We start from the raw sequence: 21,922 nt of genomic DNA, 5'->3' as shown, positions 1-21,922 counted from the left end.
CCATGATTTGAATTCAAACTTACTCAAGAGTCTGTGCTCTTAACCCTGTGCTGTCCTGCCTTCCATTTTTAACTCTGTGATCCTCTGGAGAGAGTAGCAAAAGCCAGTCCCTGAGGAATTTGGTCCTTTTTCTAAAAGAAGAATTTTGAACACAGAGATATTATGATTAGTTCTATACTTTTAAAGTTTACTCTGTTTGTAGAGAGTTGATTGTAGGGGGGACTAAGATGAATAAGGAGACATTTCAGGCAAGTGTGATGATGGACTGATTTAAGTAATGACTGAGGGGGATTAGGAACACAGACACATTTGAGAGATGTAGACATACGTGGACATGATGACCAATTCGGTGAAGAAGGATGGATGAGGAGTCCACCTAATTTTCTGTGTTGGGCCACCGGATAGGTGGAGACTGTCATTCATTTAAAAGGGACACACGAGGAATTTCTAAGGCTTGCAATTGTTATTTTGTACATGTTGAGTTTGAGGTCTTTGTGTATCTGTGGATATGGAATTCAACAGAGACACTGGGTAGATGATAAGGATTTGAGGATTATCAGCCTAGATATTGAAGCCATAGAAATTGCAGATCACTGAGATATAGAAATGTCTAATGAAATAGGAAGATGTGCTTCAAGGAACAGCTAAAGAAAGGACAAATATCAAGAGTGTGATGTTTCAAATACCAAGGGAAAAAAGAGCATCAGTAGTGTTAAATGCGTTAGTGTTAAGTTCTTGACATCTCTTGTTAAAAATTTTCAATTCAAAACAACTGTTTCACTGCCATATAATAATAACAATAATAATAATAAATAACAACATGTAAGCTTTTAAGATTTGTATAGCACATTGCATTTTATTATGAACTTTCCTTACACTTTAATTTTGAAAACTTTCACATCTTCGTAAAGATCTTAAGAAAAACAACATGTATATACCGTTCATATAGGTTCACCAGTTGTTAACATTGTGCCATATTTGCTTTATCATTCTGTCAGTGTCTTTGCACACACAGATCTCTCTTTCTCTCTCAGGAAATATAATATTAATTCGATAGTGTTATCTAATATCTAGTGCATAATCATATTTTCTCTATTGGCTCAGTAATGTCCTCAGTAATGTCTCTCCACCCAATGTCCAAGTTTCCATCAAGGATCACATAGTGCATTTAGCTGTTTATTATAGACTTTTAAGTATATTACAGTTGCACATCTTTGGGATTCTGTCTTCTTGAAATAGGAAGGAAAGCAGAAAAGTGAAAGGTCATAAAAGGATTGAGGTTTGGACAATAGGTGAAAAAAAATCTATGATAATGGTTATAATATTTGCCTGTTTCGGGAAACTAAAGAGTCACAAATGAAAGCATTTATATGTGAAGAGAACACTTCAAATATTTTTGCTATTCCATGCACTGAACATTGTGCTAAGGACTTTATATACATCACACTTAATTTTTATGTCAACATATGAGATAACTGAGTTTAAGAGATATTACATGACTTGTTCACACTTTGCTAGAAATTGGTGGACAAGGGATATAAACCTAGGACAGTCTGATTTCAGATTGCTTCTTTTTAACTGTTATGTTGTACTGCCTTATATTTCTAAGTAATTTAATGTTCACTGAGAACAAAGAATATTCTAGTCCTGACATAGAACAACTGCAAAATGATAGATCTCAGGCAGAAAACTACTCATTATTAAGATTTGGGCAGGGGAAGGAGATGTTTTTTATTTTTTGTATCCTTTGGTTAGAGTTTTTGTTTTTATAATCTTCTAAACCTAACCGGTTTTATCCTTCCTAATTTTTCGTTTTCAAAAAATTTGTCTTATTTATGTCTTGGGTTGACATGTAGTCCTTAGTAATTAAACATTATTGGAGAGGATTTAAAGCTTAAATTGATAAGCTGAAAACCTGACATGATATTGAATTACTGCTGAATTTTATCTTATTTTTTTGCTATTTTAGTTGGCTCTTCGAAATGAGGAAGCAGAAAATGAAAACAGCAAATTAAGAAGAGAGGTTGGTAAAAAATTTTAGTAGTTGTGGTGGTTCAACAAAGATACTTATAAAAAAAGTTTTCATAAATTTATACTGTAACCAGAACTGGAATCGTCTAAGTGGTGTTTTCAAACTAGCTGATTTTATTGTATGACTTTGTCTCAGGAAAATAGAAAATAAATCGAGAATTGAGGCCGTTAGGTACTATAGTCATCTCTTAAGTCTGTGTGTATAAATCTTGCTTTCTGTCTTATAAGCTATTCTTTACTAGTTTGCTAATTGAATATATAACTGTTTTTCTGTCTTATTTCCCTTACTTTTATCCAGCTTTCTTTTAAAATTTTTGTTTCTCCTGAAGTCTTGTCAGTTCTCATTATTATTTGGTTCTTCTGAGCCAAATAATGTTTATACATTGTTTATCCTGATAGGAATTCTTATCTTTTTAACATAATCAAGATGTTCTTTTTTTTTTTTTGTCGATGATTAATATTCTTGTTTTCTTTGGTTATCTAGAATAATATCTCATTCTCTTAGAATTTCTCTTTTTTGTTTTCTTTAATTTCAAATTATTTTTTAATTTTATATTGCCTTTCTCATTTCTAATGACTTTTTTCCTGTCCTTTTGTGGAGAACAAACGTCTAAAGAAAAAGGTGAGGCTTTAAGGATGGTGAAACCTTAGGATTATAAAGATATGTTTTGAAATCACTATTTAGAAGATGAAATTTTGTTTTTCTGGATAGTTTCTTAATAAAATATTGTGTTGATCTACCTTCAGAATGAACAACTTCGTCAAGATATTATTGACTATCAGAAACAAATAGATTCACAAAAAGAAACACTTTTATCAAGAAGAGGAGAAGACAGTGACTACCGATCACAATTATCTAAAAAAAACTATGAACTTGTTCAATATCTGGATGAAATTCAGGTAAAATGGATAGAAGTCAATTCAAAGCAATGATTCTTATAAAACTTTAATTTCGTTATAACAGTAGTATAAGGTAGTCTTTAGCCCTACCTTTAAATTCCTTAGTATTCCATTCTGCAGTTATGTGCTTGTAAAACATGAAATAATTGCATCTTTGAAGTTACAAATCTTTCAAATTCATTATTTTTATATGCATATCTTGGGAGTTGTTTAACAAGAACTAAGATTCGTAGGTACGGTTTTCTTGATATTTAATTTGATTTAATTCCTCAACAACTGTTGATACTAAAGAGCTATAAAAAATTATCTTTTCTTCATCAGATGCTTATGATTGCATTTAATTAATTAATTATAGTTCTGCAGTGGATTCATTTACATAATCATAATATAATAAACCTCGTTTGATAGTTTAACAAAAAATGGCAATTAACAGTATTTGAAGTATAGGAGCAGATGAGGGAGTAGTAGGGGAATAGTCAAATACTCATTTACCATAAAAGGAAATAAATACTGTTTAAAATGAATAAATTAAAAAATAGCCATATGACCTTATTATTTATAAATATGACCATTCATACCATAGAAAGTAGTTAAGTTCAAATAAACTACTTTTTGGGTGGGGAAGAATGTTGTTTTTACATTTATAAGCTTTAATTGTTTGACTTTTTTTTTTTTTAACCGTGTCCATTGTTATTCTGATCTAAAGTGGGGAAGAGGCAGTGGCATTATTCCCAAAGCACAGAGAATGAGGGACGAATGGTGCAAGTTGAGGCTGGGCTGGTTAGGAACCAGACAACCAGGGATCTTATAGACCGGGTTAAGGATCTTGATTATCTATGGAAAGTCACTGAAGGCTTTTTTTGGGTTGTGTGTGTGTCATGAAATAATTTTGAAAATCATACTGATTGCTGCCAAGTATGAACTGGCTCAGAAGGATGTAAGAGTGTATGAGGAGAAACCAGTTAGATAGAGGTTGTTTTAACTGAGATGAGATTTAGAGGTAGCTAAGATAGATCAGTACAAAGAGAGGATTTGATACATTTGACTGAAATTTAGAAAGTAAAAGGTTATAGCAATACATAGCGTATGAGAAACTGGCTATAATGAAAGAATAACTGAATCCAGACAATGGGTAGAAAATTAGGTATAGTTCTCATTAGGTAACGTTAGCATCATTATGCAAAAGTAACCTCAAATCATATTCAATGGGATTATAATATTAATTACCAGACCCTTCTGCTTAAAGATTGGTGAAAACACTTATATAGGTATGACAAACAGTTTTGCCCCACCTGGGTTCCACGACAAAATTAAGGTCTATAGAAAATTATCTGAGAGACTGTTTTTTCAATTCTCCCAAGGACACATAGCTAGTACTACTGTAGATGCATAGAACATTAGAAATTAAATCTCTTACGAAACCCCAGTTCAGAAAGGCTGGTAATAAGGATAGCTTCTGATCTGATTCAATCCATATTTTCCCTTTTTTAATACCCAATTCTATTCTTTTTTTTAATAACTTTTTTTTAGTTTTAAATTACAGTTGACACAGAATATTATATTAGTTTTAGGTGAATAATATAGTGATTATACCTTTATATAATTTATGAGGTAATAACCACGATAAATCTGGTACCGATCTGACACCATACATAGTTATTAATATTGACTATATTCCCTGTGCTATGCTTTACATCCTCGTGACTGTTTTGTAACTATCAGTTTGTACTTCTTAACCCCTTCCCGTTTTTGACCCAACTCCCTATAACCCCTCCCATCTGGCAACCATAAAAATGTTCTCTGTATCTATGAGTTTGTTTCTGTTTTGTTTGTTCATTTATTTTATTTTTTTTTAGATTCCACATATAAGTTAAATCATATGGTATTTGTCTTTCTCTGTCTGACTTAGGTCATTTAGCGTAACACCCTCTAAGCCCATCCCTGTTGCAGATGGCAAGATTTCATTCTTTTTTAATGGCTGAGTAATATTCTATTGTATATATGCACCTTTATATATATATGTATATCCATTCATCTATTGATGAACACTTAGATTGCTTCCATATCTTGGCTATTGTAAATAATGCTGTAATGAACATATGGATGCATATGTCTTTTTGAATTAGTGTTTTGGGTTTCTTCAGATAAATACCCAAAAGTAGGATTACTGGGTCCTTCTTTGTCTCTTGTTATATCCTTTGTTTTAAAGTCTATTTTGTCTAATATGAGTTTTGCTACCCCAGCTTTTTTTGTTTTCATTTCCTTTTTCATGAAATATCTTTTGTCTTCCCTTTACTTTCAGTCTGTGTGTGTCCTTTGATCTGAAGTGGGTTCTTTTGTAGGCAACATATGCAAGGGTCTTGTATCATAATCCATTCAACCACCCTATCTTTTGATTGGAGCATTTAATCCATTTACATTGAAAGTAATTGTTCATACATGTGTAGTTGTTGCCATTTTATTATTCATATTTTTTCTTTTTTCTTCTTCTTCTTAAAGAAGTCCCTTTAACATTTCTTCTAATACTGGTTTGGTGGTGATGAATTCCTTTAGCTTTTTTTTGTCTGGGAAGCTTTTTGTCTGTCCTTCGATTCTAAATGATAGCCTTGCTAGGTAGTTTAATCTTGGTTGTAGGTCCTTGCTTTTTCATCGCTTTGAATATTTCATGCCAACCCCTTTTGGCCTGCAAAGTTTCTGTTGAGATACCAGCTGACAACCTTATGGGAGTTCTCTTGTGGGTAACAAACTACTTTTCTTTTACTGCTTTTAAGTTTCTTTCTTTGTGTTTAACCTTTGGCATTTTGTCTATGACATCAGCATGTCTTAACGTGGGCCTCTTTGGATTCATCTTGTTTGGGAATCTCTGCATTTCCTGAGCTTGTATGTCTATTTTCTTTGCCAGGTTAGAAGAGTTTTTCATCATTATTTCTTCAAATAGATTTTCAATTCCTTGCTCTCTCCTCCTTCTGGTACCCCTATGATGCAAACGTTGGTACATTTCATATTGTCCCATAGGCCCCTTAAACTATCCTCATTTTTTGGATTCTTTTTTTCTTTTTTCTGTTCTGATTGGGTGTTTTCTGCTACCTTATCTTCCAAATTGCTGATTATATCCTCTGCTTCATTTAATCTACTGTGGATTCCCTCTAATGTATTCTTTGTTTCACTTATTGTATTCTTTATTTCTGACTGGTTCTTTTTTTATGTTTTCTATCTCCCTTTTTATGTTTTCTATCTCTTTGTTGAAGTTTTCCTTGAGATCATTGAGCATCCTTATAACCAGTTTTTTTGGATTCTGCATCTGATAGATTCCTTGTCTCCTTTTTGTTTAGTTCTTTTCTCTGGAACTTTGTTTTGTTCTTTCATTTAAATATGATTCTTTGTCTCCTCACTTTGGCTGCCTTCCAGTGTTTGTCTCTATGAATTAGGTAGAGCTCGTCTCCTGGTCTTAGTAGAGTGGCCTTATGTAGTAGGTGTCCTGTGTGGCCCAGGGTTGCAGTCTCCCTGGTCACCAGAGCCGGATGCTCCAGGGGTGTCCTTTGTGTGTGTTGTGTGTGCCCTCCTGTTGTAGTTGAACCTTGATTGCTGTTGGCATGTCAATGGGAGGGATTGACCCTTAGGCTGATCGGTTATGAAGTCTGGTTGTGACTACAGTGGAGGAACTGTTGCACAGGGGTTGATCCTATGGAGCAGGATTAGCTTTCGTGGGGTTCTGGTGCCTGCCTAGCCTGCCCTTTGGTTGTATCATTTGTGAAGGTGATTGGGTAGTGCTCTAGTTTGATCTGACTCTGGCCACCTGGTGTGTTGGTTCTAGAGTCTCTTGGAAGGGACTCATGCAGGCCAAGGTCAGCCGCTGCCTGTGCCCTGCACAGGTTCATTTGGCATGAACTACAAAGTGATCTGCAGATGGGTGCCACTTGTGCTAGGCTTGGAGGTGCCTAGGAGAATCTAAGCTGCTAACTGAGGCTGGCTGATGCTATTCCCGGACTTGGGGTTGCTTAGCAAGAGGTATGAGGCTAAATGTTGGCTTGTTTGGGATTTGTGAACCTTGGAGAGATTTTAGGAAAGTCTGCAGCATGAGCCATGTTCCATACAATATACCGTTTGTTTGGAAAAGCCACTGGAAGTGGCTTGGGTAGGCCCACATGTTGGGTAGGGCCAGGTCTCAGGGAATCACCAGGGTAGGATGAATGGTATTAGCTAGGGTAATGGAGACTGAGATATGGTGCCCATCTTCACCTGTGCATACAGGCTGGGTGGTGGGAGGGCTCAACAGAGGAACAGTGGCTTCTGCCAGCACTTCGGTCTGTGAGAAAGCTGGCCCTCCAGCCCTCACTCTGAAGCCAGTTCCTCCCCATATGTCCCTGGTGCCTTTTGAGGTACTGCCCCAGTGCTGGAGTTCAGAGTGACAGTCCAACAGCAAGTAAGTCCAGGTGTGGGCCTTTTAAGAGTAACACCTGGGACTACAGCAGCTATCCACCTCACTCAGCCACCATCTGTGCTGGTTTTCACAGCCAGAAATTATGGGGACATCTCTTCCTGGCACTGAAACCCTGGGGGTGTGGGGCGGTGGCCCCTCACTCCTCAGGGGGAACCTCTGCAGCCAAGATGTCCTTAGCATGTTTTAACCACCACAGGTGGGCGTAGGACCAGCCATTTCTTCATCTCCACCCCTTCTACCAGCTTCCCTATATCCTTCTTTATAGGACTTCAGATACTTCTCAATGATGGTGGTTCTGTAGTTTAGTTGTAAGTTTGATGAGGTCATGGGAGGAGGCGAGCATAGCATTTACCTACTCTGCCATCTTGACCTGAAGCCTCTCTCCATTTAACTTAATTTAGTTTAAATTTCAGTTTCTTAAATAGTTTTTAACCATAGTGTCTTTAACTTTCTTAGACTTTAACAGAAGCTAATGAGAAAATTGAAATTCAGAATCAAGAAATGAGAAAAAATCTAGAAGAGTCCGTACAGGAAATGGAGAAGATGACTGATGAATATAGTAGAATGAAAGCTATTGTGCATCAGACAGATAATATAATGGACCAATTAAAGAAAGAAAATGATCATTATCGACTTCAAGTAAGTATTCCTGTTGCACTAACTTATTTGTGCAGACTTCATATTGCCTCATTACTCTTTATTTGAAACTAGATGGTATTTTAACTTTCTAGGACATGAATTTTTGTCTTATGCTATATGTCATTTTATACCGTAGTATGTTGCTGGGTTGATACATTTGTTCATATGTGTTTCTCTAATTCCTTTACACATACCTCATAATTCTTGCCATGTAGAATTGGCAAGAATTCTACACATACCTGAATGAATGTGTAGATAACAGTCCTGCAAAGGTAGTAATTATGGGAATTTTTCTACTAAAGACTCTTAGAAGTCATATGGACCATACAGTTTAATTTTACACTATAAAATAAACATACTACGCATATCAAAGAAACCAATACGTTGTTAACTACTTACATGGGGCTAAACTTATTTAAGGAAATACAGTAATGCTTACAAATATAATTCTCTAGTAATGAAAAATAAGTATACAACTGTAAAGATGCAGAAACCATTAAATGTCAGCTCTTACTACAGTACTGCTCCAATAATGAATATGCATTTGTAGTATATATGTATATATGTGTATGCACGTGCAGGTTGTGTATGTGTAATGTATGTGTAAATATTCATAAATAATAAATGTGTATATATATATATATTGCACTGATTTTCAACATTTCTTGAAATAATTGTTGCCTTTTAGGTTCAGGAGCTTACAGATATTTTGAAAGCAAAAAATGAAGAAGATGATCCAGTCATGGTAGCTGTCAATGCAAAAGTAGAAGAATGGAAGGTGCTTTTTTCAATTGATATAGTGTCATTTTCATTTGTAGTTTAAGTTTCAATTTCTCAGTCCTTAGTTTCCTTTAAAGGCCTTATAATAGTTAATGACATTTTTATTAGGCATTTAAAGAAGTGTATTAAATAACTCTAAGAACTGTTCTGCATAGTGGTCTAGCTTATTTGTTATTGAATGAGCTCCTCCACATCAATGAGTTAAACTTGAAACTAAACTTTTTGATAGAAATCTAAGTCTAAAATATAATATATTTATCATCTAAAATAGATATTTCTAAATAGAATTTTTTTTACATAAGTCATAGTTACCTTGTATACATTAGTTTCAGGTTAAATTTTAGTTTAGAGTCAGCTTTTCTGCCTCACCCTCTGTGTCAGATTAATCAAGCTATTGGCATCAGTGGGAATGAGAGTAAGGAAAGGGATCTTTCAGAATTACCTAACCTGTCTTTTCAAAGGACCCTTTTTCCTCACCACTCTCCAACCCCAGCCAGTTCCCCCAGCCTATCATATCAGAAGCTAGGATTGTAAGAATATATATTTTGATAAAAGTCTGAAATGATTCAGTATAAATAATTGTAATTATGAAAGCTATCACCTCTATAGTTTATGTTTCCAGCAGTCCACATAAAACTTATTGACTGTTGGAATTGGTTATCTGGGGAAGTCAGATAATCTATATTTGAAATAAAAGCAGTAAGTCTGAAAATGAGGCTTATAGAGTCAACTAGAGGTCAGTAAACTGTCTGTAAAAGGCCAGGGAGTAAATATTTTAGACCCTCTGGTCTCTAGTATAAGTACTCACTTCTGCTATTACAGCATAGATAATACATAAATGAAAAAGCATAGTTCTTTTCCAATAAATCTTTTAAAAAATAGGTAGCAGGTCATATTTGACCTGCAGGCCCTAGTTTACCAAACCTTGGGGAAAAAAATTTGTTTTACCATATTTCATTTTGGAGAGAGAGATGGTAGCATATGCATTCTTCTGCACTTTGTTTTTACTTAATACCTTTTTTAAAAGCATTATTTTATATCAGTGCATATTGTATTGTATTGTTCTTTTTAGTGGCTGCATCATTTTTCTTTGTAGGTACGGTATTTAATTGATTCCCTTTTGTGTGACATGTAGGAGATTTCCAATTTTGCTGTTGGAAACAGTGTTTTAATGAATATCTTTGCATGTTTGTTATTTTGAAAATGTATATATGTAGAATAAATTGCTACAAGTATAATTGTGATATATAATGTAGGTATATTCTTCTAGTTTGTCACTTGTGTGCTTAATGGTATTTTTTGCTATGAAGTATTTTTTTATGTATATATTGTGTAGTTAAATTTATTATATTTTTATGGCTTTGGTTTTTGCATCATAATTAGAAAGGATTCTGAATATAACATTGTTTTGTCATATTTTCTTCTAGTATCTTCTAGTTTAATTTTTTACATTTCGATCTTTGAAGCATATATAATTCATTTTGGTATAAAAAGTGAGATATGGATGAACTAACTAGGCAATTCTGTTGTCCAAAACAATAGTTTATCATTCTCCTACAGAAATACAGTTCCATTTTTATTAAATACAAAACTCCCGTTGAATTAGAATTTATTTTAGGACAAACATTGAACTATGCCTTACTATATTACATGTGCCTAATGTAGTGGCTTGCACTACTGGATATATGTAATAAAATCTTTTGAAGTTTCTTAACACCATCCAGACCCATAAAATAATTCGAATTAAGTTTCAAATTAGGAAAAGATTGATCTTTTATATTGATTAATCTATTGTCTAACCGTGTACACTTGTTTTAATTATTGTTATGTTCACCTTTGCGAAAGCTCTTCTCATTTTTCTATTTTTAGGCTCTTCCTTATAAATGTGCTTTTAATACAAATTATAGAAATAGTTCTTAAAATATTTGTTACTGAATATGCATTAAATTTATAAATTAATTTATTGATTGACGTTAATATTCAGTCTTACTAGCGAAGAACACAAGATACCTTTCCTTTTTCCTTTTTTGTTTTAAAATTGAGGTATAATTGACACAACATTATATTAGTTTCAGGTATACCATGTAATGATTTGATATTTGTATACATAGCAAAGTGATCATCACCACAATAAGTTCAGTTAACATCCGTCACTATACATAGTTACAGTTTTTTTTCTTGTGATGAGAACTTTCAAGATCTCTCCTAGCTGTTTTCAAATATGCAGTCCGATATTAAAAAAACGATAGTTAGATGCCAGGAAATAGGTGGCAATGACTTAACCATATGCATCTTGTCAGGCCCGAGGGCCTCTTCCATCTTTGTCAGAGGGAGGGCTTATCACCTCTCCTTTTACACAACACTACAAGATACCTTTCATTCAGTCAAAATATTTTATGCTTCTTGGTGGCATCTTAAAGTTTTCTTTATAAAGATTACTTGTACAAAACTTTTCGTAATTGCATGGAGGTATTTATAACTTCTTGTTTTAGGAATAGGTTTTTAAAGCTTGAGATCGTTTAAAAGTTGAATTCCTAAAAATGCAAAAATTACAGTGTATATTTTTGAATCACTTTTATTTGAACTTCAGGTTGTACATATGAAAGGAGCAGTGATTATTTCAGTAGTTGCTGATACTTTCTCACTTGAAAGAATTTTATTGCCTGTATTTTCTTGAAGTCCCCTAATGGTATATGTTAGTAGAGTATTTATCATAAATGAGGAATGGTTTATTCAGTTTCTTCTTATGTAACAGATTCCATTTTGTTTATTTCTAGTTAATTTTGTCTTCTAAAGATGATGAAATTATTGAGTATCAGCAAATGTTACATAACCTGAGGGAGAAACTGAAAAATGCCCAGCTTGATGCTGATAAAAGTAATATTATGGCTCTGCAACAGGTAAAACCTTCTCAAAATTCATTTTATCAGCCAGTTTATTACAGTTGGCAATGAAACTTTGAACTATGTCTTATTATATTACTTGTTCCTAATGTAGTGGCTTGCACTATTGGATATATAATAAAGTCTCTTGAAGTTTTTTACACCATCCAGTCCTGTGAAAAATTTAGAATTAAGTTTCAAGTTAGGCACAGAATTATTTTGTGTATTTTTCTATTTTGAGGCAGATAATACATTCATTGTGTAGATTTGGATAATTTGTACTACATAAGAATTTCATTTTTAGTACAGATATGTTCATATAGAAAGAAATTAATTTTCATTATCTGTGCTCTGTACAATGTAGTCCAAAAGAAAGAAGGAAATTTGGGAAGTATTTGGTGAATAAAAACAATTTCAAGGCACAATAGTTTTGAATGTGGTACTGCAGGGTTAGTAAAAATGTAAGTGGAGTAAGAGAGAAGGCACAGTGCAAAACACACAAAATGGTAAAAAGATGGAATTGGATGGATGATAAGGAAAAGCAACATAAAGGAGTCATAAGAAGCCACAAATGTTAGAGAGTTCTAGAATTCCTATTTTCCAAGTGTAAGCCATTATATCATCTTTAAATATTAGAGTGACAGCAGGTACCTAACATGTAGTGCAGTTGAGGTATACAAAATAGTGAAAAGCATAGTTTTGACCTGCAAAAAATACATTCTACAGTCTTGTTAAAAAAGCAAGACCTACCTTTTTTCTTACTTATGAACTGTATTAACATTCATGAAGAGATGATATGTAATATTGAAAAATATTTTATAGGGTATACAAGAACGAGATAGTCAAATTAAGATGCTCACTGAACAAGTAGAACAATATACAAAAGAAATGGAAAAAAACACTTTTATTATTGAAGATTTGAAAAACGAGCTCCAAAGAAACAAAGGTAATTGAGTATTTTGTAAGTATATAGTTAGTTTATATACTGTTACATTTTAAAAGTATTTTATTTTTATTAAAATAAAATCATGTCACATCAATAGATATATTATTGATTTTTTTCTATTTGAATTTTATCACATTTTCAAAAAATGGTATGACGTTATTAACTACTTTACCTGTATTACTAGTGTTTAACATTGTAAATGATGGAGATATTTTCTGTAATTTTTCTCTGATGAAAATTACATTAACCTCTATTACCAGATTGGCTATATGAAAGAAATTTAAAAAATGGTACTATAATCGAATATATTTATTTAACTTTCTTTTCATAATGAATGTACTAGAATGGAAGACAATAAGATTTTGATCAATGTAGCAGCATTGCAGATAGTTTTCAGAAGTAATTTGACTTGTCATTATTTGAATTATCCTTACCCAACTTAATATCACATTGTCCCTCTCCTGGGTCATCATACCTTGCCTAACTCTTCTTATCCTCTGAATATAAGCCCGTAAACCTCAGTGGAAATCCACAGCACTCCATACTGTAGTTTTTTGAGAGCACATTAATACAATCTATTCATAAGTTCATGATATATTTATTATAATTGCTGAAGATAAAAAATAAGGCACAAAGGGAAACCACAGAGTGAATCTGTGTGGATTTTCAAAAGTGTAACTGAAACAATGGTGGTGGTAGTTGGTGGTATGGTTGTAATTTAGATAGTGAGGCAAAAGCTTCACTGAGGAGATATCTGAACGAAGACTAAAAAGGTGAGGGAGTGAGCCTTGCAGATGTCCCCAACCTGTGGGGATAGGTGGAGAGGCACTGAAGCAGGAGTGTACCAAGCATGATTGAGGAACAACAAAGAAGCCTTTATGGCTGGAGCAATGTGAGTAAATGGGACAATACTAGGTGATGAGATCAAAGAGGTAACCAGCGGCCATATACGGGCCGTGCAGTTCAGTGTAAGGACTTGGGCTTTTAAGTGATAAGGGATGCCAAAGAAAGTTGCTGAAGACAGGAGTGATACAATTTGACTTAGGCTGTGTCTGCTTTAAGAGTATCAGAGTGGTAAGGACAGAAGTGGGAGACCTATTATAAGGCTATTGTACTAATATTAATAATGATACTAATAATAACAACCTCTGGAGAGAGGTGATGGTAGCTTAGAGCATGATAATAGCAGTGTAATTATTAGATGTGGTCAGTTCTGGATGTATTTTGAAGGTGATAGAGATGGAATTTGCTGACAGATCAGATGTAGGATGTGAGAGAAAGAGTTATTAGGACTTTTAGTCTGAACACTGAGGAAGGCTGTGGGAAGATAAAGGTTTCGAGATGGTCAGGTACTTAGTTAAACAGGACATGCTAAGTTTAAGATGCTTCTTAGACATCCGTGTGAAAGTGTTAAGTAGGTACTTATACATAAAAGTCCGAGGTTCAGGAGAACAATCTAAGCTATGTGTATAAAAATGATAGTTGAAATCATGAGGCTGGTTGAGATCATCAAGGGAGAAAATGTTAGTTAAGAAGTAAAAACTTTAAAGACTGAGTCCTGGAATACTTTTACTTTAGAGGCTGAGAAAATGAAAAGAACACCCAAAGGTAGAGTGAAAAGGAATGGCCAGAGGGATAGGAGGAAAACCAGGAGCATGCAGAGTCCTGCAAACCACAAAAGGCATGCAATCAAGGGAGAGAATAAGCAACTGTGGTCAGAGCTGTATTTGTTGCTGCTGACAAGTCACTATGAACACTGGGAATCATCTGACCATTGGATTTAGCATGGCCATTTTTGGTTCAAGAGAAAATGGTTCAAGATGAAATAGAACAAATGTAGAGACTCTTGAGGACTTGTTTCTATAAAGGAAAGGAGAAAAATAGAGTGGTTGCTTGAGGGGGGAGAAGGGTGAAGAAAGTACATTTCTTTTTAAAATGGGAGAAATAATCATGCTTCTAGGTTAATAGGAAAGATCCATTCAGGAAGAATCAGTTGATGAACTTGAAGCAGGGGAGAGAGAGAACTTCTGGAGCAATGTCCGGAGAAGGCAGTGGGATGGTAAACTGGTGTCCCGGTGCAGTATCAGCCTTAGGAGCAGAGTTCAGCCATGGTAACAGGTGCGGGTGGCTGGGCAGATGCCCTCATGGTGAGAGCCTGTAGAACTTCTCTGCTGATGCTTCTGGTTTCTCAGTGAACAGGAAGCAGGGTTCTCTTCTCAGCTGAAAGTGAGGATAAGGGAGGATGTATCAGACACTTGAGAAGAGAGTAGAAAGAGAAAGTGTGAAGTGGTCATCTGGAGGAATGAATAGAGGGGGGAAATGTAGTGTGATTGTTGAGCAGCATTAAGGCCCACGTGTTATGTATTAGAATTATGCTTTAACAGCTGCAACGACTTGAAAACAATGATTGATGTTATGGGTTTTGCATATCCTAGCCACCAGGAGAGTAAGTGACAGTTGATCTCTGCTCTTGAATAAGGAAGGGGTCTTACCTAATGACACCTCAGTCAGTCCATAGTCACAGATGGTGTGGACTGGAGTGGACTCCAGTACACTCTTGAATTTAACTTGTAAACATGACAGCTAATGATGTTCTCCCTTCATTGGCTAGGATTAGATTTAGCTATCAGAGACAGATCTGCAAATGCTGGCAACATCAAGATAGAAGTTTATTCTCACTTGTGCAGTGGTCTAGAATTAGGAAATTCCAATTTGAAGTGGAAGGGTGTTGCCTTCGTCTGTCTCATCCTAAGTGGAGCTTTACCTTCACATCCACATCCCAAACAGCAAGATGGAGGCAGAGGGGGCAAAGGCACAGGGCACGTACTGAAGCATGGGCAGGTAAATACCGTGGATGGCCATGTGGAAGAAAGGGAGGGTAGATACTGGGGACAACGCAGCCTCTGGCATTTTCCAGCGAGGCTGTTGGCTCCAGAGAGCAGGGCTTGTTTCTGATACACATGTGATCTCCCACACTAGTGCAAATACCTGTCCGTAAGTATAAGCCCTATAAATCAGTAGATGTTAATTATGGCTGAATATCAGAATGGTTTGTGTCAATAAATTTTAGAATAATAGGAATACTGTATTTTGGTCCAGCAACAGTTTGGTAAGATAATACAAGTAGGGATTTTCTTTTTTCTTCTTTTTTTTTTTTTGCTGTTAGTTAGGATTAAGGTTAGCTGCAGGTGACAGAAAATCAAATGTAACAATGATTAAATAGGATAAAAAAATGTATTTTTCCATGATATAAACAAAGTTAAGGCAACTAGTTGAGGGTTAGTGTGAGAGCTGCACAGATATCAGGTATGGGGCCCTCTGTATCTTGTTACTCTGCCTGTCTCAACATGTGGTTTCCATCTCATGTTCTAAGAAGACTGAGTTCCAGCCTCAATATTCCTATTCCAGCTGGCAGGAGGGAGGAGGGAGAAAAGAAAGATTCTCTTCTTTTCTTTAAAAACATTTCTTGATATTTGCACATGGCCTTTCTGTTTATAGCCCATTAGTCACGTGACCACACAGAGCAGCCGGAGTATAAATGGGAATTTAATGTTTATTGCAAGTGGCTGTGTGTCCAACTGAAAAGCCACGGTTCTATTACAGTGTGCAAATGGTAGGTTGAATATTGGGAGCATAAACCTATTCCCACATTGTCTTTCCCACATTGTCTTTCCCACAATGATCATTCTGTGTAAATCAGTGCTTTGCAATCTTTTATAATCCATACCCCTTCAGCTAAGAAGATTTTATTGAACTTTACTTTTTCAGTTTGTTTTATTAATGAAAGCAAATCATAACTTTATTGTACAAATATGAAATTATAATATTAAAGTGATGTTTTTAGTGATATACCTCTTTTCCTGCTCCCCATTTGGAACCAGTGATTTAAAGGAATAACTAGTCATTTCAGTTCATTTATGGTTTTTATTTTTACTCTGTAGGGACTTCAACACTTTCTCAACAGACTCATTACATGAAAATTCAGTCTAAGATTCAAATTTTAGAAGAGAAGACTAAAGAGGCCGAGAGAACAGCTGAACTGGCTGAGGCTGATGCTAGGGAAAAGGATAAAGAACTAGTTGAGACTCTGAAGCGATTAAAAGATTATGAATCGGTATGTATTTTTATCCTGTCAGTCAAGGAGTTTAGAATTATTCTTGTCACTCAGACTGTTCTTTGCCATTTCCTGAGTACCATTGAAAATCTTTCCAGAAGTATCTTGTCATAAAGGTTATCCTAATTGACTTACGCTAAGCTATTCGAACTTTTGAGTAGCATTTACTTTTTGGCAGAAGAAGTGTTTTCAAACCATTATGCCAGGTGATCAGTTTTGGTCAGGCAGCAGGATTAGATTCTTTGAATCTGTCATTGTGCCACCATGTAGATGTGACACCACTGGTTAGTTTCATAAGTTAGAACAGGGGCAGTTCTATTGCCTACCATACTAACACAGGCTTACTTTGTATTTTTTATATTTTTAAATTTCATTACCACTAAGGCAACTAATGACGTACATATTCTAATGGTATCGCTGATTCACCCTTACTATTTATTTTATGAAGTGTTTTACATGTAATATTCTGAGCCACTTTGCCATTCGGGCGCTGTACTGGGAAGTTTGAACTGCTCCATTTTCCATCATTGTTACTGGATTTGTTTTTTAAAAGCACAATAAAAAACACAGTGTAGAGATGTAAATCTTAGGTATATGTGCATGTCCCCTCAGACTTAATAAGAAAATAAATTGATGAATTTGATAATGTATTCAAATAAATAAACCATGTTATATTTAAATTAGATTGAGTATTTTTTTTTTAGGGAGTATATGGTTTAGAAGATGCTGTTATTGAAATAAAGAATTGTAAAAACCAAATTAAAATAAGAGATCGAGAGATTGAAGTATTAACAAAGGAAATCAATAAACTTGAGATGAAGATCAATGATTTCCTTGATGAAAATGAGGCACTCAGGGAGCGTGTGGGTAAGTTATCCTTTAAGATATGTTTGCTCAACCCTAATTGTCCAGTCATTGGTAGTTTTTCTTCTTGTTTGTTGATTATTATTTTTAAATAGTTGAACTTTTTTTTTTCCAAATAAATTCTTCTAAAAAATATTTAAAACAAATAAAAGTGGAGCTACTCTGATTGAAGCGGGACTGGGGATTTGATGGGTTTGGGACTGTGAAATGGGCAGGCATGGAGTACTGCTTTATGCAGTCCAGGATCTCCTCAGTTATATCTGCTTGTTTAAAAAATGAAAGTCTACTAAGTTAATACCACAAGTTAGAAGTTAACCCTTAAGTGACTTTTCACGGAAAGTAGGGTCCATCTGAACCATGTTAGTTTGCAAAATGCTCTTGTTTGAGATGAATTTATGAGGACATTTAGAAATGCTGTTTAAACTTTTTGAAGACTTTTAAGTACTTGGCTTTTATAATTTACTGATTCTAAGAAGTAATTAGTAAATATAGCTTGAGAGTTATATATTGATTTCAATAAATAGTTTATTAGGGAATATTACTAGTTTGAAAGTTAAGTTATGACAGTCCAATCTAAATTACTACTTTAAAATGAAAATAAAGATCTAAATACTGATTTCATTATAGTTGATAAATACCAGTTAATGCTTTCTTAAAATTAAAATGATCATCTGCTAAAACTGTTCTCTAAACAAGTGTCCAACGAGGACCCGTAGTAACACCAGGACCTCAGGTTAGACTTCTGATAACTTGCTCTATCAGGTCACAGCCAAATCCAGTCTAGAAGTTCCTAAAGACGACTGAGCCATCCAGATAGCTGTCACATTCACCAGATTTTTCTGCACTTTAAATAAAGGCTGCAAAGTTTGGTTTGTAATTACTTGAGACAACCTTGATATCTGGTTGTCAGAGCACAGCTGCTGAAGTAATAGGTGACGGGCACACTGGGAGACACTTTTTTACAAATGGATAAGATGTGTAAAATATTTACTGTTCCTTTCTCTAGAGAATAGTTTTTGCAAATGATCATTTTAATTCTAAGAAAGCATTAACTGGTATTTATCAAATACAATGAAATCATTATTTAGATAATATTCCTGATATTGATGTTAATAACGACTACTATGTGCCAGGCACTGCACTATTTTATTTAGGTTAATTTTATTAAACCCCTGACAAGAAGCCAAAAAAAAAAAAATACATATGGTGTTATCCCTACAGTCGACTTACTTAATAGTTGAAAGTGGGAAATGAACCCAATTCTGTTTTATTCCAAAACTTCTATTCTGAATTACTACATTTATAGTACCTCTATTACAGCCAAACACAGAGAAAAATATAGATCCTAGTATGTTTTTGTCAGAACCCTTATTAATAATTGTGGCAAATTTTAAATTTGGAGGGTGACAATTCAAATATCTGGGAAATTCTTGCATAAACTGTATCCCATTCTTTAGTGATACTGAATAAATAAATTATAGCCATTTGCTTGGTGATGACTAGTTGTTATATGAAGTTTATGTAATTAATTTGAACGTTGAAAGGTTTTAATCATATTACTTTATATTTTAGGCCTTGAACCAAAGACAATGATTGATTTAACTGAATTTAGACATAGTAAAAGGTTAAAACAGCAGCAGTACAGAGCTGAAAACCAGATTCTTTTGAAAGAGGCAAGTATAGTAGTCAATTGGTTCTTTTCCTGCTTGACCTGAAAAAAAAAAATACTAATAGTTTATACTTTGTAGATTGAAAGTCTAGAGGAAGAACGACTTGATCTGAAAAGAAAAATTCGCCAAATGGGTCAAGAAAAAGGAAGAAGAATTGCCACTTCAGGTATACTCAGTTATTTCAAACCTTTAATAGAATCATTGGCCCTCTCTTCCCTCTTCTACCACCACCCCCTTACCCTCTGGTAACCACTAACCTGTTGTCCGTGTGTATGATTTTTTGTGTGTGTGTGTTTGTCTTGTTCGTTTGTTGCTTTCAGTTTTATATCCCACTTATGAGTGAAGTCATATGGTTCTTGACTTTTTCTGTCTGATTTATTTCTCTGAGTATGATAATCTCAAGATCCATCCATGTTGTTGCAAATGGCAGTATTTCATCTTTTCTTACGTCTGAGTGATATTCTATTGCATATATGCACCACCTCTTCTTTATCCAGTCATCTATCTAAGGGCACTTTTGTTGTTTCTATGTCTTGGCCACTGTACATAATGCTGCAGTGAACATAAGGGTACATATATCTTTACAGATAAATGTTTTCAGATTTTGGGGGTAGATACCCAGAGGAGGGATTGCTGGGTCATATTATGTGGTAATGCAAAGAGAACTGACTCTGGGTGGTACACACAATGCAATATATTGATGATGTGTTATAGAAATGTACGTTTGAAAACTATATAATTTTAAGAACCAATGTCACTGCAATAAATTTAATAAAAATTAAAAATAAAGAATCATTGAAAAATTAATTGTCTGGATCTAAAATTTTCTGTATATTAGAAATATTATCACTATATTACCATGGTTCTGCTACAAGTTTAATAAATGAAAATAATGGTCTGATGAAGAGTATATGAATGAGTGTCATTGGGTTCAGTCCTAAATCTGAAACAGGTAAAAAAAGAAAAACAATAAAACAAGTGAACAGAAAACTTCAGAATCATGGACTTTTGGAAAATTTATGGTCAAGTCTCTATTAATTTCTAGACAATCCCAATATTGTGTGATTAGCAATGATAAAACTTAATAATTTTTATGTTAATGTATGTTACTATTAATATTTTCTCCTAAGAGAACTATGCATTGAAAACTTTCTTTGTATATTATTCTTTACTACATAATGTTTTGTTGAATAAAAATTAACATTTTTTGTTTATTTATCTTACATGATACAGAAAAGGGTTGGTTAAATTTATTAACAACTGTTGAAGACTACGGAGAAGGAATTTTTTTTTAACTTGGCCCAACTCCATAATTACCTATTAATAATAGTGTTTTTTATTTATTTTTGTTTTTCAGCATTATGGTTTTTATGGTATATCAAAAAATTTCTAGAAGGGCAAAACTTCATAATTTATTAATATACTAAACAGTTTAATATATAGAATGGACAAGGAATGAAAGAGAAGATAAAATTTATATTAGTTTCCCATATTAATATCTTACTAAAAGTGAGTTAAATTAGAAAAGGTTGTATAGGCTACATGTGGATCAAGGATTTTGGAAATAATTCTTCTATCTTTTGTTTGAGCTAAAACTTGATTCTAGTTTTTAAGAATTAAACTATTGGAATAATAGGAGAGTTATTTTTATGTTTCTAATTTGTTATATGTTCTATATGTAGGAACTGTTGAGGACCTAAACTTAACAGAAAACCTTTCTCAAGAGAATAGAATGGGAGAAAGAAAATTTGATTTCATGAGCCTTAAAAATATGAGTGAAGCACAATCAAAGGTAAACAGTATTTGCTATGTCAAAGAGAATAAATAAAATGTTATCAGTTCTTTCATTTTTGCCCCATTATCTTATTTTGGACATTGCTTCTTTTTATAGTTGTTAAATTAGAAAAATATATATTTTCTTATTTAAATAACCCGTTGATTCAAAGTTTGATTAATGAGACATTATTTACTTTGAATACAGATTAGGAGTTCAGATAAAATAGAGCTGCTGCATAGGAGAGCATCATTCAGTATTCCACAGTCACATCAGAAAGAGCCAGAAGAGAATATGACCATACGATCATCAAGAATGTTATCGGAAATTCGTCATAGTGTAGAAAGTGAAGTGGATCCTTTTGTCTCTTTAGCTAGACATTCTTCATCTATACAAGTAAAAAATAATAATTCACTTCCAGAAACTATTACAATAAGGGAGATTTTTACAGCACCATGTCTACAATCGTTAGGAAATCTAAAATCGCTAGTCAATACCTTCATTAGGGAGAGTCATGAAGAAATAAACGACTACTTGTACTCTCTTTCTGACAACTCTATGCAGAAAGTATCAAGAAGCCATCAGGCCCTTGAGAAGACAAATTTCACACAAAAAAGCAATTCATCTTTACAAGCCCTATCAACAGCTTTAGATTTAATGCAAAAGTTATCACTTAGGCAAAAATCTGCAATATTTTGTCAACAAATTTATGATAATAAAATTGATGTGGATAAAACACAAGTAGCAACATCAGAAGATGAACAGGTTCATCCCCAAATACAATATGTGGATACCAGTTTCAAAGAAGACATAAGAGAAAGTGAATTACCCTTACAGGCAGAGATTTTGAAAAGTACAGTTGACGTTAATCTTCCAGACCA

The 21,922-nt window shown here is 34.1% G+C and overlaps 1 protein-coding gene and 1 non-coding gene across 3 annotated transcripts in view; one reads left to right on the top strand and one right to left on the bottom strand.

Annotated features, from left to right (window-relative positions):
• The window catches only part of CEP290 (centrosomal protein 290), an 88,899-nt gene that overhangs the window by 7,074 nt on the left and 59,903 nt on the right, over positions 1 to 21,922 (top strand). Inside the window, exons 8-19 of one of the 2 annotated variants that reach the window (XM_033116923.1) lie at positions 1,970 to 2,023; positions 2,633 to 2,653; positions 2,779 to 2,931; positions 7,829 to 8,011; positions 8,700 to 8,789; positions 11,569 to 11,691; positions 12,496 to 12,619; positions 16,561 to 16,733; positions 17,438 to 17,600; positions 19,170 to 19,270; positions 19,346 to 19,433; positions 20,950 to 21,059. In XM_033116923.1, the coding sequence (XP_032972814.1) occupies positions 1,970 to 2,023; positions 2,633 to 2,653; positions 2,779 to 2,931; positions 7,829 to 8,011; positions 8,700 to 8,789; positions 11,569 to 11,691; positions 12,496 to 12,619; positions 16,561 to 16,733; positions 17,438 to 17,600; positions 19,170 to 19,270; positions 19,346 to 19,433; positions 20,950 to 21,059 (1,383 nt within the window). The remainder of the gene's footprint in view (positions 1 to 1,969; positions 2,024 to 2,632; positions 2,654 to 2,778; positions 2,932 to 7,828; positions 8,012 to 8,699; positions 8,790 to 11,568; positions 11,692 to 12,495; positions 12,620 to 16,560; positions 16,734 to 17,437; positions 17,601 to 19,169; positions 19,271 to 19,345; positions 19,434 to 20,949; positions 21,060 to 21,922) is intronic. The other variant, XM_033116924.1, reaches the window with a different exon arrangement.
• On the bottom strand, positions 11,029 to 11,154 carry LOC117029499 (U6atac minor spliceosomal RNA). Its single transcript, XR_004424238.1, has one exon. It is a non-coding gene; the product is annotated as a U6atac minor spliceosomal RNA (small nuclear RNA).

The sequence above is a fragment of the Rhinolophus ferrumequinum genome, chromosome 10 (genome assembly GCF_004115265.2).
Source record: "Rhinolophus ferrumequinum isolate MPI-CBG mRhiFer1 chromosome 10, mRhiFer1_v1.p, whole genome shotgun sequence".
Taxonomy (NCBI): Eukaryota; Metazoa; Chordata; class Mammalia; order Chiroptera; family Rhinolophidae; genus Rhinolophus; species Rhinolophus ferrumequinum.
The sequence above is the reverse complement of the archived record's forward strand: the minus strand, read 5'-3'. Positions and strand labels throughout refer to the sequence as shown.